This window comes from Chrysoperla carnea, chromosome 1 (assembly GCF_905475395.1).
Source record: "Chrysoperla carnea chromosome 1, inChrCarn1.1, whole genome shotgun sequence".
Taxonomy (NCBI): Eukaryota; Metazoa; Arthropoda; class Insecta; order Neuroptera; family Chrysopidae; genus Chrysoperla; species Chrysoperla carnea.
In genome coordinates this window covers 23,702,074-23,720,399 of record NC_058337.1, presented here as the reverse complement: position 1 = coordinate 23,720,399, position 18,326 = coordinate 23,702,074, and the positions used below count along the sequence as shown (strand labels likewise).

At 28.1% G+C, this 18,326-nt stretch overlaps 1 protein-coding gene across 1 annotated transcript in view; it reads right to left on the bottom strand.

Annotated features, from left to right (window-relative positions):
* The window catches only part of LOC123291052 (all trans-polyprenyl-diphosphate synthase PDSS1), a 135,411-nt gene that overhangs the window by 43,528 nt on the left and 73,557 nt on the right, over nt 1-18,326 (bottom strand). The window contains exon 2 of the mRNA XM_044871489.1: nt 11,790-12,335. Coding sequence (XP_044727424.1) covers nt 11,790-12,335 — 546 coding nt within the window. The remainder of the gene's footprint in view (nt 1-11,789; nt 12,336-18,326) is intronic.

Here is an 18,326-nt window from a genome sequence, read left to right as displayed (position 1 = left end):
TAAAAATTGGCGATAGTCTTCAAAATCTATTCAGTTTGAAAAAGGCATGACATATAAATAATTACTATGGAAATGAATGGTCAAATAAACCTGGTTAAATTCATTTCGAAAAGTGGTAAAATAATTAGGTAATTTTAAACAATAATTCAAAAGAACAAAGTCAACTCAAATATTTCAATTTCAATCAAAATATTTTTCCCAAATGATAGTTCTCTAAGTATTCTTTTCATCTCATCTAATGTCCTTGACCATCACTTTGATATTGATTTAAGAAGGAGTGTTATTAGTTTAAAGTGTTTATCTGTGCGTCTGTGTGTTTCTCATTAGCATCCTAAGCCTCTGAACGTTCAAACCGACTAGATTGAAAACATTTTATAGCAAAGTTTCCAAAAATCGGTTTACAAGGTATATATCGCATATGTCGGGGGTTTTTTAAATTTTGTAAATTCCACTTGTATATCTGGATAAATGGTTTGATTTCAATCAAACTAATTGGCTTTCTTTGATCAGTCATTTGTTGCCATTATTAGTCTTTAATCACCTTTGATCATTTTGAAAAAATGATTGAAAGTCTTCATTAGAGTCTACATGTTTTCTGTCCACGCTACTTCGGCCTTTACCGAAAGAGTATTTTCTGTAATGAATACAAAGTGGCGGGGTGACAGGAATAGAGCTTCTATTGATTTAATAAAAAATTAGCTCCTCATTTATTTCAATATTAACTTAAATTATGGGAAAGCATATTAATATTTAAAAAATGATAATAAATTGTTAAATTGTGCAAGAAGCTCCAAAAAATATGTTGTTATAACTTCCAAAAAATTAAATACTGTTTTCTTTTGTAAAATTCTATTCATTTTATTTCTACGATCTTATTATACTTCATTTCTCGTTCAAAAAATTCCCTACACACGATTGGTTATATTAATAGATATGATTTTAAAAAATTTGAAACCATATTTATGATTTTTATCCACATTATAGATATGTAATTGTATGTAATTCTTTTGTATTGGTATATCAAAAATATAACGAAACAAATGAATAAATATTTCATAAAGAATGTTACTAAAGGAATTTTACAATCAATTGGCACAATAGATACAAAGAGTAATAAGAACCATAAACAAGAAAACATTCAAATAAATCTCGTCTCTATAATATAAAATTATAAACTATATCAATGTCAAATCGTCATTGTATTTAGATGTCATGGTCGGTCAATGTTTGTTGCACTTATGTGTATAAAAATGTGTATGAGTGTGTTTATCAGAATCGTACATACTTAGGTTATTATTATTATTGTTATTATTTATGTGTATAATAAGTAAATTAACATTTTAATTCTAAGTTATTTTTTTTTAGTGTAATATTTTATATACTATTTAATTCTTTTGTTTATGTCTACTACATATAAATAATTATAATAGCTGGGGTATTGTTTAAAAAAAATAAAAATAAAAATTGTTATTATTTTGAAAGAGAAATTACAATGTATTAGAAAAGTAGGTCAAATATGTCGATCTTCTTTGAAGTTTTTATACGAAAAACAATGATATTCTTGTCACACCTCTGGTGACTATATACAGATTTATACAAGTGGGTATCAAATATTTAGAGTAAGTGATCTATAATGTGTCATAATCATTAAGAAAATTTTAAAGATTAACATATTTTCATTGGCATAGCGCATGAGCGACAAATACCATTGAATCACACGTGTAAATACATAAATTTTGAGTTATTGAGTTTTGCAACTAATCAAATGAAGTCTACAATAAATCACACCGATATATAACAGTTTCTAGTTTCTTCAGTTTAGTGTTATTTTTTAAAAATTGTCCATTTTGCATTCTTGTTGTTACAAACGTAAAAAATGTAATTAATAATTAATTCACATATGCGAATTTCGAGTTACAGAGATAATGAAATTAAAACTACGACTATTTCGATGTTTTCGGCTACGGAAGGAATGACACTATCATTTTCAAAAATTTTTTACAGTTTCTAAAAAGAAAGGATAGTAGTGCAAGCGAGATTTTAATTTTAAAGTTTTTAACAAGTGCAAACACTTTAGAACAATTAATGAGTTGTCAATGAATTTCATTGTTTAGATTGAGAATATCGATGGTCAACATTGGTAATTGATATTCTGTTTGTAGCCTGGAAATTCAAAGATGCAAGGCATAATAAAACCGTTGCTCTCCAAAGTTTCCACTAAAACACAATCATGCTGGTTGTGTTTTTTTGTTTCAAATTTTAATACATAGAATTATCCTGTATTTTTACTTTTTACTAGTTTAAGAGTAAAGAATGATGAAGTCTAATTCTAATAACTCCCCCCTCCCAGAACAAAATGGTTGGAAAATTAATAGCTATTATATTGGTCATTAATTATTTTGTGTGGTTAACTCAAGCAAAAAGGATACAAAAATTTAAGATTGAATTTATAAGTAAAATTCAGCATTTATGTAGTTCTGATCTACTTTTCGTCTTCCACACTCTGCAGTCTTATATGCATCCCTGACTGAATATTTGACAAATTTACGCTGCAAAACCTTTAGTTTTTCCTTAGCTCACTCGGAAAAAGTATATCTGATTAGAAATTGCCCTAAAATCAAAAATTACACACGCAGGGGTTTTTTATTGCTCTCGTAAGAATGCACAAGTGGTAAAATTGATAAAATAGTAAGTCTCGAAAACCAGTCAGTCATTGAAGACCCCATAACAGTTATGAGCATCATGACCCTAACAATTGTAAATTCTTCTTTACTTTCAAATCAAATAAGCAATATTTAAATCAAACAATCATAAAATTTAACTGCAGTGTAATTCTAAATAACATAGATATAGTGTGTTAAAAAGGTGTTGAAACCTATTATAATCAGTTATTGGTAAAAGTCACAACGTGCAAAACTATCTGGCTACCGATGATAATGGTGAAGGGTACTGTTTGTTTACAGACATTGACGGATATGCTTTTCCATACATTTCGGTCGTATGGCGAATGTACGATATCGGCTGTTGATAAAGTAAATGGTAAATTTTCAAGCCAATTTCTTCTGTACCTCTCTCTGCCCCTACGTTCTTCCACTTTTCCGAGAAGTATTACGGCTTCTAGTTCATTTTTTCTGATTCCCAAAAGTTACATTTTCATATTCCTTAAAGTCCCAAAAATTACATTTTCATATTTCTATTTCCTACACTTTTTCGCTACTAACATGGTCATTCCAAAGATTCTACGCCATATTCAAGTTTTAAACGATTCTAGTAAACTGCATTGTTGATTGGTTAAGCTTCCAGGACTCGCATCCATTTGATAATACTAACCATACATAATTTTGATTTAGATTCATATTAATATTTCTACTACATATCAATTTTCTAGTTTATTAAAAGAAGTTTTAGCCATAGACACCCGTTTTTCAATTTCGAGAATGCACTTTTCCATCGTTAATGATTAAACACTCAAGATAAATGCATTTCTCAACTGTTTTAAGTTTCATTATTTATGATTATATTAAGGGATTCGTTTTTATTTGCTGTCTTTTTTTGTATTTATGTCCATTCATAAATTTTTACTATTTTCGTACACTCCATTATGAGATTTTGTAATTTGTGTTCACTGTCAGTAATTAGAATTGTATCATCTACATCCGTATCTTATATTTCAAACATTAATACTCAAAGTTTAAAGTCCTTCCATATTTTTTAGTCGTTGGAAAATTTTTTCTGTGGTTAAATAAAATTGGTGACATGATGCACCTTTGTCGTACTCCTCGTTTAACAGAAACCTCTTCGGTTTTTGTTATATAGATTTTGATCACTGCTTTTTGATGCCCATACATATCACTTGTTTAAGATCTGTTATCTATATATACAAATTTACCCATATTTCTTCTGGTCATCGCGCGTGAACGGATGGAATAATTACGCTAATTTTTTTGTTGTTGTATTAATTATTGTGAGAAGAAGGTTTGTATGAAAGAAAAAAATTAGGAAAGTTGAGTGGAACATTTAACACAAGATTTAAGAAAAAATATGAAATGCATTAAATGGTGGAAACGCATATAAATATTTCATTATATTGCCTTAATATGTACTTATGTATTTATTTGCGCTCCCACCATATTTATCAAGGATTGTGAGCAGGTATTTGAATGGTATTATTTATTATTACTCAGGTATTGTGCATAAGTATATATGAGAGCTATATGCGAGCGCAGCGAGCTTCACCGGCGAAGGTTTCAGCCAGGCTGATGGTCGAAGTTTAGCGAGCTTGCGGATGGACTTTACGGTCTTAAAACTATTAATGAATTGGAGCTGCAAATAAATTGTAGGTGAAACGAAGTTAACTGGGTCGTCTAGAGTTATCAATATCGAATTCAATATTCATGGTTAAGACAGGACAACATCTGTGGGGTCAGCTAGTTACTTATAAGTAAAGATCTTAAATATTAATGACTCATTAAAAAAAATGGACTCAAAAAAAATTATCTTCTCGAGTATTCTTGGCAAAACATGCAATAAACAATGACATATACAATTTTGACTCAGATTTGTGTATTTCATGAAATATAATCAAACCAAACATTTTAGCGATTAGTTCAAATATGTAGGTAGGTTACATCCTAAGTCTAATTAAATGGCACTATTGAATTAACTAACATGATTCGTTCCGTATTTGACTGACTTTATTAATTTGAATCAACATTCCGTACTTTCGTAAAGACTAAAAGGTCTGTGATCATAATTGATTTTAGGTAACGGTTGTGATGAATGGAGGATTTTAACTCTCTAAATTACATAACTCAGAATCCTCAGATATTTGTTTATTAACACACTGTATATAAAAATAAAACAAACACACATACAATAATTAATAATTTCACTAATTATTTATAAACAATTAACCTTCATAAATAAATAATTTCATTTTCACTCCATAAAACCATAAATAATATTAATGCAAATCGCTAAGATATATATTTATAAAGAATAATAAATATAACTTAATATTTTTTTTATATATGTAGCTGAAAAAAAAAAAAAACTTTCTACAATTTTCATTTTGGGTAAAGAATTTCTGTTGATGTATTTGGTATGTTATATGTGATTTTTATTAGTTCTAAGTTCGTCCGTACCCAGAGAGATACTGGTTGGTATAGAAATATTTTTACTTCTATGTATAAGACTAACCAAGACTTTAAAAAAAACTGAACAAGACAAAGCAATCTCTGTCAGTTTATCGTTCAAAATCAATCACAAAGGAAAGAGTGGCATATATTAACCGCAATCTGAGCATATCGCAACGGATGCCTTTAGTTAGAGTAGGTTAGATTGTATAACTGCGTGTAAGTGGAAGTAGCCCTTAAAGAGGAGAATGTAAGTGTTCCTTTCTTTTGGTTCAGTGTATTACACTAGATAGATCTTTTATAATTATGTAATAACACTAACTAATTCAGCTTAAACTTACTTAGTGTACTACCTCAGGAAAAAAGAATATACACCGTTAAATTTTGTGGCCAGGAAATACTACTATTTAATTTCTAACCAGAGAAGTACTTAGAAGTTTCCAACGAGATAAATCGTCATTTATAAAAGCTCTGCTCAATTGTATCGGATTAAATAAGCTCGTCTCCATTAAATTTGTTGGTTCAATATTTGTAAAAATACGTTTCAAAACATTTCGATTTCAAAAAGCCTTAAACCTTAAAATGATTCAGAACGTGTAAGCGAAATAATTATTAATCTTGTCCATAATGCAATAAAAACCAGGAGTTTTATTTCTTAAAATAGGTTCTGTATCACTTGCTGAGTGTAAATGCACAAAATCCTTACAAAAATAACAGGGCGGAAGTGTCTCCCTTTTAAGGAAAACCGTTTTGTTTTATATCTCCGTAATCGTGCACTTTTGACTAAAAATGGTAGTGACCTTCATTGAAGATAATTAAATATTCTTGTAGTAATTTTTTTTGCATCAACAAACGTTTATAACTTATACGACTATTACTAACTTACTTATTGACTAGTAACGATGAAAATTCAATAAATATATAGAAAAATATTAATGATTGTGACATAATTAACAGTAAATAATTTGTCTTCTTACGAGGAAAAACAGCGACTAATCATTGAAATTTTCTTTAAAATAAAAAAAAAATTTGACAAAAAAGATAGGAAATTTAATCTATAGCAATAAGGTTATTGTCTTTTTTGGCCTGAAGTGCACGGTTACGGAGATATAGACCGATATGGTTTTTCTCAGAATGGCAGCACTTTCGCCCTCTTTTTTGTGAGAATTTTGAGCATTTACATTCAGTACGTGATACTTAACCTATTAAAAACAAGTGAAAACAAACAGTTGACTGAGTTAATTGTTGAAATACCATGCATAGACAGTGTTGATGACGCAATCGTTAGTTTTTTGATGTAAATAACAAAAGATATCCACTTTTAAATAGCCACACACACAAAACTGATATTCCTATATTAATACATACTATAAAATTTACACCTAATTAACGCCATCGTGGGTAAAAAGTGATGTTTGTAAAAAAATGTTTCAAACAAAAGTTCTTTATTATTTTATAAGGAACATTTTTTATATTTAAACTTTTGTTCTATCTCTAACGGTTTACAAGATGGGTCCGTAGGACCCAAGACCCAATTGACCTATTTTGCTCAATTACGAACTCAACCTCACTTTTTATCCCCTGAGTACGCAATAAAAATTTCAACTTGATATCTCTTTTCGTTTTTGAGTTATTGTGTTGGCAGACAGACGGACTGACAACCGGAAATGGACTAATTAGGTGATTAGTCTATGTTTTTATGCTTTACAAACTTTGGACTAAACTTAATATACTATGTATATTTCATACATGATATAAGAACTTCTGTAATTTAATGCAGAAAAAAATTATCTGAAGTCTGTACTAAAACTTCTATTTCGAAATATTTTGTAAATAAATTATTTATTACGATTAAGGATAAATGGCAGTACGGTCATGTCTTGTGAAAAAGTGATTGATTATACTTGTATACAGCGGTGACTTGATTATTTCACACCAGTTAATTTTTTTGTGTAAAGCCTAAATACATATTTAATTTTGATTTAAAAAGAACATTTTTTTAATAAATCAGTGACCTAGTATTAGTTTATATACCACCGATATTTTATAAAAATTGAAGTATGTAATTTTTAACAAGAAAAAGTAATTTAGTAAGTTAGATTAGTTTTAATATAACTAGTATATTCGATTATTTCTTTTATACTTGACATACGAGTTGTACTTGCAGTTGTCGATAGGAGACAAAGAATTTTTTTAAATAAAATAAGTTATACGAAGTATATGTGTATAATATATACTTATTTGAGACTTTTTATACTACATGTTACCTTTTGTAGTAAAATATTACAAATGTCAATATACAAGAAAATTTAGGTTATAGTATTTTGTAATAATCTTGTACACACATTTCATTGAACGTGTCAAATCTTGTGGGATGATATTAAATAATTTTTATTTGGCATTAAGTGTGGGCAGTGAAAATAAAATAGTAAATATATGAAAGAGCATTTATATACTCATCACCAGCATTTATTACGCTAGATCTATCAATAAAGGTTTTCTCTAGCAATTGAAAATAATGGCAGAACAATCGAAGGTCAAATGAATAAGACGATCATGTTTTTAGATTTTCATGTATGAATTTTTTTAAACATAGTGGGAGTGATGCGAAAAAAAGCATCGTCAATATCTTTTAAGTTGAAGGATGTAAAATAACACAAGCGAGTAGTCAAACTTAAACAAATCTAAGCCACACAAACAAGAAAGACGAAGTTGTGTATAATAATAATAATAAAGCATTACAACCCATTGTTGGACAAACGCCCTCCCCCCCCCCAAAGATTTCCACAGATTGCGATCCGAACGACGAAGTCGTAAGGAATAGTATTGGCTTAGCTTCGTGTTAACATAAGCGTTTGAAAAGTTTTTTTTTTTTTTTAAATTTGTCCAGTAGTTGAAAGTCATGACGAAAGATAAAACGAAAATGTTCATAATTTAGGTCTTTTTGTTAAAATTTTGAGCCTTTTTGCCGATATCATCCATATAGAGTGGGAATTACAATCTCGACAACATTCTCATTGATAATATCATGCATCAATAATATTTGTATAGCCATTCAAAAATTAATTCATTTAAGAAGGCATGTCTGATTTTAAGATTTTGGTTTTGTATTTTCCCTTTTCCTTGTATTTTTTCATAAAGAATCTCTCTTTTTTTTCCACCAGTTTGTAAGCTTGCGAATTAACATAGCTTAATGGCTGAAAGCCGAAGGTCTGCTTGATTCTGCCCCTTTCTTAGCCCTGCTCCAGAGAAGCAGTTATTGTGAGTGAAAATATTAGATACCATATATCAATTTTTGTGAAGTCGAAGGTTAAAACTAGGACCAAAGCCTTCATAACTCCCTCATCTCCCTCTTTGATGGTTCTAAAGTGGTTTTACTTCAATTCTCCTCTCTTATTTGGAGTTCCTAAAGAGGCTTTACGGTACCGAAATGGTTAAGAGAAATGGCTAGTTTTCTAAGTAATTTTAAGGAGTAGTTAAAATTAAACTTTTCAGAGCTGTTCTATACACGATTTTGATTGGCGTGAAATCACTCTTAGATTGGCGTGAAACAATATAATTTTTTTTTAAATCCTCTAAAATATTCATTGGTGGGAAATAAAATTTATACAGAAAAGCGATTATACAGATAAGAATGATTAAAGTTATAATTGAATTTCAAGAACTGTAATTATACCATTTACTTTATCGATTTGAAATTTTAATGTTATAGGTGTTCATATTCTGACAATGAAAATTGCGAAAATTAACTCGATTTTCGAAAAATAAAAGTACCAAATTTCCAAAATATCCAAATTTCCAATCGGTAATTCAATTATAACTTTAACCATTCTTAACGGGAAAACCGCTTTTCTTATAAAGTTTCACGCCAATCATAAATGTATATAGAACAGCCTTAAATAAAAGTCATAGTTCATAGTTGTGTCTGTCATGAATAGACATAAATGTTTGTCTAGTTTTATAATATACAAGGGTTCAGATACTTTTCGCTAATGGCTAAGTGCATAATTTAATTTTAAAACTACTTATGTTTTATTTATTACAATTTTTGTACCCACAAAACCCGTTACAAAAATTCATTATAATGAAATACAATTAAAAATATGTGATATTCGAAATATTGTTATTATTTATTATATTTATTCATCAATTATTTTGAAATATTATTTATTAAAAAAATTCAATTATATTCTACAAACAAAATTATATTCTACGTTGTTTATTGCATGTCAAATTAAAGTACAACAACGTACGACTTTCGATACCATATTTAATTAGTAACACAGGTTCACAAAATAATTTATAAAAAAAACCTGACGATTATTGTATAGTACGTATATTATGTTATCTACTTTTGAAATATGCATTATTAATATTTATAATAGTATTAAATATTTAGAGTGTGAAAAAATAAGAGATGTTTTATTAAAAAGTAAAATTTTTTTTATATTATTATTACATTATTGAAATAAAATTGCATGAGCGGAGTTAAAAATTTTCTATTCTATTTCTTTGAGGGAATTACTTAAAATAATACATCATCAAATCTAACATACATTTAAAGGTTATGGGCACATTGCATCCTCAACTTATATATTTCAAGCTGTGTTGAGTGATGCTTCCTTTACAGATATTAAGATTCAAAAGGCTTCAATATTCAACCATATTTTAGTTAATTTTAGGAATATAGTTTAAAATGGAAATGAGCGTAAACGTCCCCACCCCCAACTAGATTCAATCACTTTAAATTCATTTTCGTAGAAACCTTATTTAACGTACGTAAATTTATTCCACTTAATTTATGATTTTAGTCCACTCTCTCTTTAATTGCAAGATTTTCGTTAGCTTTTGTTGTTTTCCTGTGTGGACTTAAACGTGGCACAAAGTTATTACTATCCTGCCCCAGATCTTTCGACATCCTACGTTCCCATTAGGTGAGGTTTCATCATGAGTTTGACTTCTTAATTAGTACCTTAGACTAATCGTTTAAATCCTAGATACAAATGCAATGTTGTTGATGGAAAAATGATTAACTCCCTTCTTAAAAAGTTAAGACTTTTTCAGGAACAAAAATTAAAATTCTAATTTTTTTAACAGTTACTATTTTCATATTCGAAAGTGTCTCCCTATCCCGTATCCGCTAATGTAATCAAATTAATATAATATTATAAATAAAAATTGTATTGAGCAATTTGAAAAATTGTATCAAAAACCCCTTCTTATTATATTTAATAAATCTATTTATAAATTTATATTAATTTATTTTAATAAAATAAATTATATTATTTATAAGTGGTTCTATAAAATACTCAGTTTGTTAGAAACAGGCAGTATTAAATTTATTGCAAAATGATATAAAAAACTAATAAAAAACGGTTAAATATTTTGAAACATTTAACAAAAACTTTGTGAATTTGAGAGAAAACCTCTTTATCTTTTTTTTTTGGAATTTTCCTTTTTAATCTTTTCGTTCATCCCCCTCCTATGGCTAAGAGTTATTCACTATTCATTGTTACTGAGGTTAAAAGTTCCCGAAATATGAAACAGTAAAAATATTACCCCAATGGCCATAAATATCAAAACTTCTTTCTGTTTCATTAAATTTTAATTAATTTTTGATTTAATTAATTAAATAAATTAAGGAAAGTTCAATGAGAGAGGAGAAAAAAGCTAACAGTCTTGCCGTTACACTTGAAACCTATAAAAACTCTCCGTTTTCAAAGCCAAGAACAAGCTCTAAAATTTACTTTAAGAAATCTTCGAGCTGTGTGATCAACGGCAGCCTTAAGTGAATAGTGGAAAGGCTATTTCAGCTAGTGTAAGGCAAAATCATGAACATATTTTGTTTTCTTTTATTACATATATTTTACTGCTAACTATACATGTAGTTTAGTCAACAAGTTCAAATTGATGAAATGTAGAAAAAATAGTCGTAAAAATACGCGTTCTCGTTGCATTCGTTGGATTTGGAATGCTCGTTGGACTTGGATCGATGTCTAGAAAAATGTACCGTAAATGTTTTTAGAACATACAAAAATTGCAAATTTAAAAAGAATTAAAAATGAACAAAATTATTTTCGGATATATTTCATAAAATATTAATATTTCAGAAATTAAAAAAAAAAAGTTTCTTAAAGAGGAGAAAATTTCCAATAAAAAACTACCACTTCCGGAAGTCAGTCTCCATTATTCATAATTTTAATTTAACGCTGAAAATAGGACTTTTTGCGTCATTTTTAGATGGTTGTAATAGCGTCAAAACGAGTACCTATCTCACACTTTTTTTTTTAAGTTTTTAAATATTAAGTTAAAAATTTGAAAAAAATTATGGACTATTCTGAACACGTCAAAGAATTTATTACCGTTGGAAATTAATCTTAAAGTTAATTTTTCAATAAGTTAGACAATTGTTTATTAACAAAGTTTTATCAAATTTTGGTTTTCATTGTAAATTAAAAAAATGTTTAAATAATTGGTGTAAAATTTTTTGACTTCGTGGAGTTATCTGGCTTTCAAAAGAAAATTTTTTGCATCCAACTGGTAGTTCTAGAAATTAAGAGCTTAAACAGACGTCAACCAAAAAAAAATTTCCATAGCTTCATTACAATGGTATTGATATAGACAAATATAACTAAAAATAAAATAAGTACTTACCAATCTAATATCATCATAGACTTCTTTTAAGTCATCATCAATCAATCGATATGGATTGACTTGATATTCAGGTAATGAACTTGGCTGTTGGGTACTTCGCATTGTTGACATATATCTTACAACATCGCCACCAAATGATGATACATATGATAATTGTCCATTTTGACGACGGCATAATATATTTGTTGTCCATATTTGTTCTGGTCGTTGTCGTGGATGCCACCATAAATTTGAATTAATTATAATATTTGTATTATTATTATTTGTTGCTTTATGTGAACTATAATGTCGTTTTGGAATTATTATATTGTTATCAATTACTAAACTATTATTAATTTTATTACTAGTATTATTATTATGTTTATTATTATTATTATAACTATTCCATCGGACTAACGGTTCTTGATTTAGACTAGCAGCCACAGATGAGTATGTATCTTCTGTTGATATTCCATTATATTCTGTATTACTAATTCTTTTATTATTCTCTATTTGGACGATATTATCATTCGATGATGCTATTACAAGTTCACTTGGTGCTATGGTCTGGAACAAAAGAGAAAATAAATTTTATTAGATAAATTCGTTATTTATAACTAAAAAATATAGATACTATATGAAAAATGATTATCTTTTAATTTTTAAAGATAAAAATTGTCACTTAAGAAACAAACTAGGGTTTCTCATCGAGAAAGAGAGAAATTTGTCTCCAATCGAGACGGGAAAAAACTCCATGCCGCAAGAACTCGAGAAATAAATGCGCTAGGGAAATAAAAAATACAAAATCCTACAAAATACAACAATGAAAATGAAATAATTTTTCAACGCTGCAACAGAAACATTGATTAATAATACCGAAGAATTATATAATAGATTATATCCGAACACCAGTTCTGGTTCCACCGAAGTTTCCTTCGCCAATCAAAATAATGAAAGAAACTTGAAACTTGACGATGAAATCTTTGAACTTCAGTTAAAAAAAGCCATTGAGACAGCTGAAACTACTAAAAAAACCACACCCACATCACGAAAAATTTAATAAAAAAGGAATTTCAGTTATTTGAGTCTACTGGACAACAAACTCCTACTCTAGAAAAAGTATACAAAGCTGCAACGACAATTATACCAACATCAAGAGAGAATGAGCGTGTTTTCTCGTTATCGGGAAATATTGTCAATAAAATAAGAAACCGCCTGTTAGATGATGGTATTAATGCTCTTATATTTCTGAAAGCCTACTTTATATGAAAAAAGCTTCAAATTAACATTTGATTTGTTTATTGATTATTGAATTAGTTGATTCATTAATTATGATTTGTTTAATCGAATAACTGTGATATTTTATCCAAATAGTTATCAGAATATGTACTAATAATTTTGTTGATTTAATTTTACCAATTTTAATGGAAAGACTATGTTGTTATTAAACATTACCATAGTTATCTAAGCGTGCGTACTAGAAATTTTGTTTATTTAATTTTACTTAATATTTATTAAATAAAATAAACTTTATTTAATTAAAGGCATAATAATAGCTGTGCGATTATAGTTTGTTTAATTTATTGTTTTGTTAATTAATAATGGCAATTTATTGTAGCGAAAAATTTACTATTTAATTAAATTGATCTAAGCAATCAATCTAATTTTGTAATAAAGCAAAAATTTGAAAAAAACATCGTGCTTAATTAAAAATTTGAAAATTTCTCGAAATACTAGAGAAACTCGTGAAATCCGGCTCGAGAATTATTGTGCCTCGGGAAATAAAAAAGGTCGAGAAATGAGAAACCCTAAAGCAAACAAGTCCTACATCAAACCCTAGAATTCACAATCGGGGTACCTTAAAATCTATACCGACTTCAATCTTCCCAATAAGTTATTATTTAACGCAGTTGAGTTTTTTCTTTTTAATTTATTTATTTGTTTTAATTATTGTTTTTAATAAATTAATCGAATGAATTTTTTTGGGCAATAAAAAAGTAATTCCACGCACATGACTATCTGAATGCATGACATTCTAATGAAATTCATTATGTCCAATAATTTCAAATTAACGTTTTATTGAAATGTTAATTTTCACATGTATTTACTAAAATTAAAAAAAAAAAAACAAGTGAAAACAAACAATTAACCGAGTTAGTTGTTGAAATACCAAGTATAGACAGTGTTGATGTCGCAATCGTTTGTTTTTTGACGTTATGTTAATAAAAAAAGATATCCACTTTTAAATATCCACACACATATGACTGATATTCCCATATTAATACAAAATTTGGACCTAATTAGCGTACTCGTGGGTAAACAGAATTGCTTACAAAAAAATGTTTCAAACAAGACAACCGGAAATGGACAAATTAGGTGATTCTATGAACACCTATACCAAAATTTTTTTCGTACCATCAATATTTTTAAGCGTTACAAACTTGGGACTAAACTTAATATACTATGTATATTTCATATATACATGGTATAAAAACCCCATTAAAAGACAAAAACAATAAAATCTTTATGATTACATGACAAAATTTCTTCTTTTATCTTTTCAAAAGAAGTCAGCATAGTTTATTCACAAGCAGTAAGTAACTTTATAAATATTGAGCTGGTTTAACCAAACGTAAATAATTTATACTTTTCTTCATATTTGGGTGTGTAGTTGTTTTTAGCATATGTGTATGGTTTTAGCGAATAGGTAAGTCATAAATATATGAATCATCAAGAAGAAACTATTATCAATAGTTTTCACTTTTTATAATTACGCACAATTCATAAAATCGTCATCATCTCTAATATGCATCTTATGAAGAAATACGATTTAAAAAATAGATAAAAAATTAATAGTTCCGTATAAATAAAATTTGCTTTGTCAATATTAATAACTTTAATATTGAAGGAAGGTGTTGAAACATTTAATTTATAAACTAAATTTCTATGTTTCTCTTGTAAGACCTTCAACTCAGATTAGAAATTTTCGTTATAAATTATTAATACATTATATTTGCATTGTTATATTTTGATACAAGATTGTTGAGAAATATATATATTTCCATACTTGATATTGAAATAATATTTTATAGAAATACAAAGAACAATACAGGAAATTGGTATGCAGGACAATTTAAAAAAATAAAACAAGTTAAAATCTAATATTTAGGGTGCGTCATTTTAATCTATAATGGCTAATAGCTCATTTTGTAGCTAACCAACCAAAAAATAACTTAAACAAAAGTTGCAGAGTTTGGTAGGGACATCATGTTCTGACAGTCTTGGTCTTGGTCATGCAAATTTTTCAAGACCAAGACTAAGACCAATATAGTTGCCACTTCGACAAGACCAATACCAAGGCCAGGCAACCTTGAATCAAGACCAAGACAAAGACGCAACTCTGCAAGACCGAGACCTAAGTCTGCAAGACCAAGACTTATTTGCGCAAGACCAAGACTTTTACCAAATTTATTGTTGAAAATAATTAATGAACCGCCTAGAGAATTTTTCTATGTGCTTTTTATTATAACTGAGTAAATGTTTCTTTCGAATTTTAAGTAAAATCAGAGAAACAATGGAAAAACAATAACTAATCTACTAATTTTCGGTATAACATAGAACAATTATCTGTTCCCATCATTTTATATAAATAACAGGTATGTAGATAATTGATTAATTGTTACAATGAGACTTAATCGAAACTTAAAAATTCAAAACATATGGATGATGCAAGATCAAAAACATGATTCAATCGATTAAGACCAAGACTGAAATTATTTTGACAAGGCTAAGACCAGGACTAAAACTAAACAAGACCAATACCAAGATACAATGAGACTAAAACCAAGATAACTATGGTCTTGGTCTTGCTTTTGGTCACGATCATCACTACTGAAAAGCCCACAAGAAATCGTAGATCGTCGATCCAAGATTGAATATGTAATATATTTCTCGGTATCTTCTCAAAATAATTCACATTTACGAGGTACCATCTTATGGAAATATCCTATACAGGGTGAGTCATTTTAATCTATAATGGCTAATAACTCATTTTGTAGCTAATTTAATCTTCAGTTTTCCGTCTGTCTGTAAACAGGGTAACTTGAAAACGAAAAGATATCAACCTGAAAATGGGCCATGGGGTCTTGAGTCCGTAAGACCCATCTTGTAAACCTTTAGATACAGAACAAGTATAAATGTAAAAAATAATCCTCATAAAAAAAACTTTTTCGTAACGTCAAAAACAAACGATCGGTCATCATTTCCATACATGGTATTTCAACAATTAACTCAGTCAATTGTTTGTTTTCATTTGTTTTAAATAAAATTTTACAAAAAAAAAATTTTTTTTTTTAATTTATAAATTCCATTGAGCCTTATAGATGATTAAAATACATTTCATAATATTCAGCATAATAATACATAAAATAAAAATATACAATACGATTTTGTATTTATGTAATGTATTATGGTTAAGAATATTAATTATGAAATTACATCCTGCCGCCTTACTGACATACAGTCACATTGTCAGGTAGTCATCATTTTCAATCGCCTTTTTCACATAGCATTTATTTATTGGTGATTATTCATTGATTAATTATTAAAATGGTGATGTCAAATTTGCATTTGATAAAAATCATTATAAAAACATTTATTATTCTAAAAAGACGATAATACCTAGAACTGTATATAAATACCTTTATTATAAGATCAATGAATTAATATCTCATGTACTTATAAGAGAAGTTTTAAAGATCCGTAGGTATTTATAGATAAGCACCTTTAAAGCACTTACTTCTGAACTTGTACTAGGTAGAGATGTAGTGGGATTACTATTAATTCTAGCCTTTGACCAGAGCTTCTAGCAATGTAATATTTTAAGCAGAAAATAAATCTCCAAATGCTGCATTAATTCAACTATGCAAAACTGAAGTCAAAACTTCATAACCTATCATACAGCAAAGCTAATGGCAATGCATTCTTTTAAGCAATTAGTATTAGTATTTATTTGAGCAAGACTAAATTTTAAAATTTCTCTGAGTTACTACTTCTTACTTAAGCAAGAATTTAAGCAAGACATGATTCTAAGTTAAATACTTTATTTCAAACAAGACAATTCCTAGGGTTGCAAAGATGAAGAATACTTCGAAATTTTGCACCGATGGTTTAATATTAATGCTTTTATATTAAGCTGGGTAAACTGAATTTTTGTACACTTAAAAGGCAAATTTGGATATATTCAGTATCAGCTGACACGATAGACGTTGTACAATGAATATTGAATTCGATATCGATAACTTTAGATGACCGTGTCAACTTTGTTTCGCCTACAATTTATTTAATTATAACTAATCATCAGCGATTATATGAATCTTCATTAACCTGCAGCTGCAATTCATTAATTGCCATAATATGCTTAGCTTACCCGCTAAGTCCGTTCAGTCCACTCGCAAGTCCGCCCCTTGCTAAACAAAGTACACCTGTTAAACACAAATTTTACTACTATCTCTTGGAATAGTACTATCTTTTTAAGTACTATCAATGAAGCCTTCGGCAGTGAAATACCTCAATACTATTAAAATATCTGTTCGCTATTCCAGATAAATATGGTGGAAGCGCAAATAAATCATAAGTACATAATAAGGTAATATAATGCATTATTTACATGCGCTTCCACCATTAACTCCATTTATAATTTTTTCTTAAAATTCCGCTCAACTTCTATAATTTTTTCTTTCACATAAATCTTCTCTTAACAATAATTTACACAATAAAAAAAGAACTAGCCAAATTGTTAACCAGAAGAAATAGTGATTGATTTTTATATACCTATATAGATTAAAATGAATTAAGTCTGTAAAATAAATTCGGAACCTCCTTCGTTATAGACGCTTCAATAATCACTTGGCAAGTATTCGTGGTTTTTTTGTCTTCAAATTAATTGAAATGCATTAGATATAAAAATGCAAAGTATATGCTTTTTTTAAACTTGTCGGTAAAAAATCGAGCATTTATTCATTTTAAATTTAGAATTTTTATACTAGGCCAATGAACTCGTAAATTTGCTACTGTGGTAAACTATATTTTTTTCAAGAAAATTCGAAATTTTCGAAAAAAAAATATGAAAGTAGATATGAAATTCTAACGTTTAATTGAACTTGGAAAGAGCGCACAAGAGGAGACCAGCTGTACCTCAAAAAAAAATTATTACTTTAAAAAAAATCTAAATCGAGTTATGTAGGAACATGATTAATCAATTATAAGAAACTAACATTAGTTTTAAATCATTCATTTGTTTATTTCCACAAAAAAATCAAACATGAATGAACTAATTTTACAAATAAGTAAAATAGATTTACTAATAAATATACAATGCATTAATTAGCATTAATTAAATAATTACACATATTAATCTACTAAAGTTTTTACTATAATTTTATATCTAAAATAATAGTATACAAATTAAATAATTACGAATTATTGAAACAGGTTTCAAATATCTATAAATTGTCTAGATTTGGTTAACAGTATTTTTCATCAATTTAAAAAAATGCA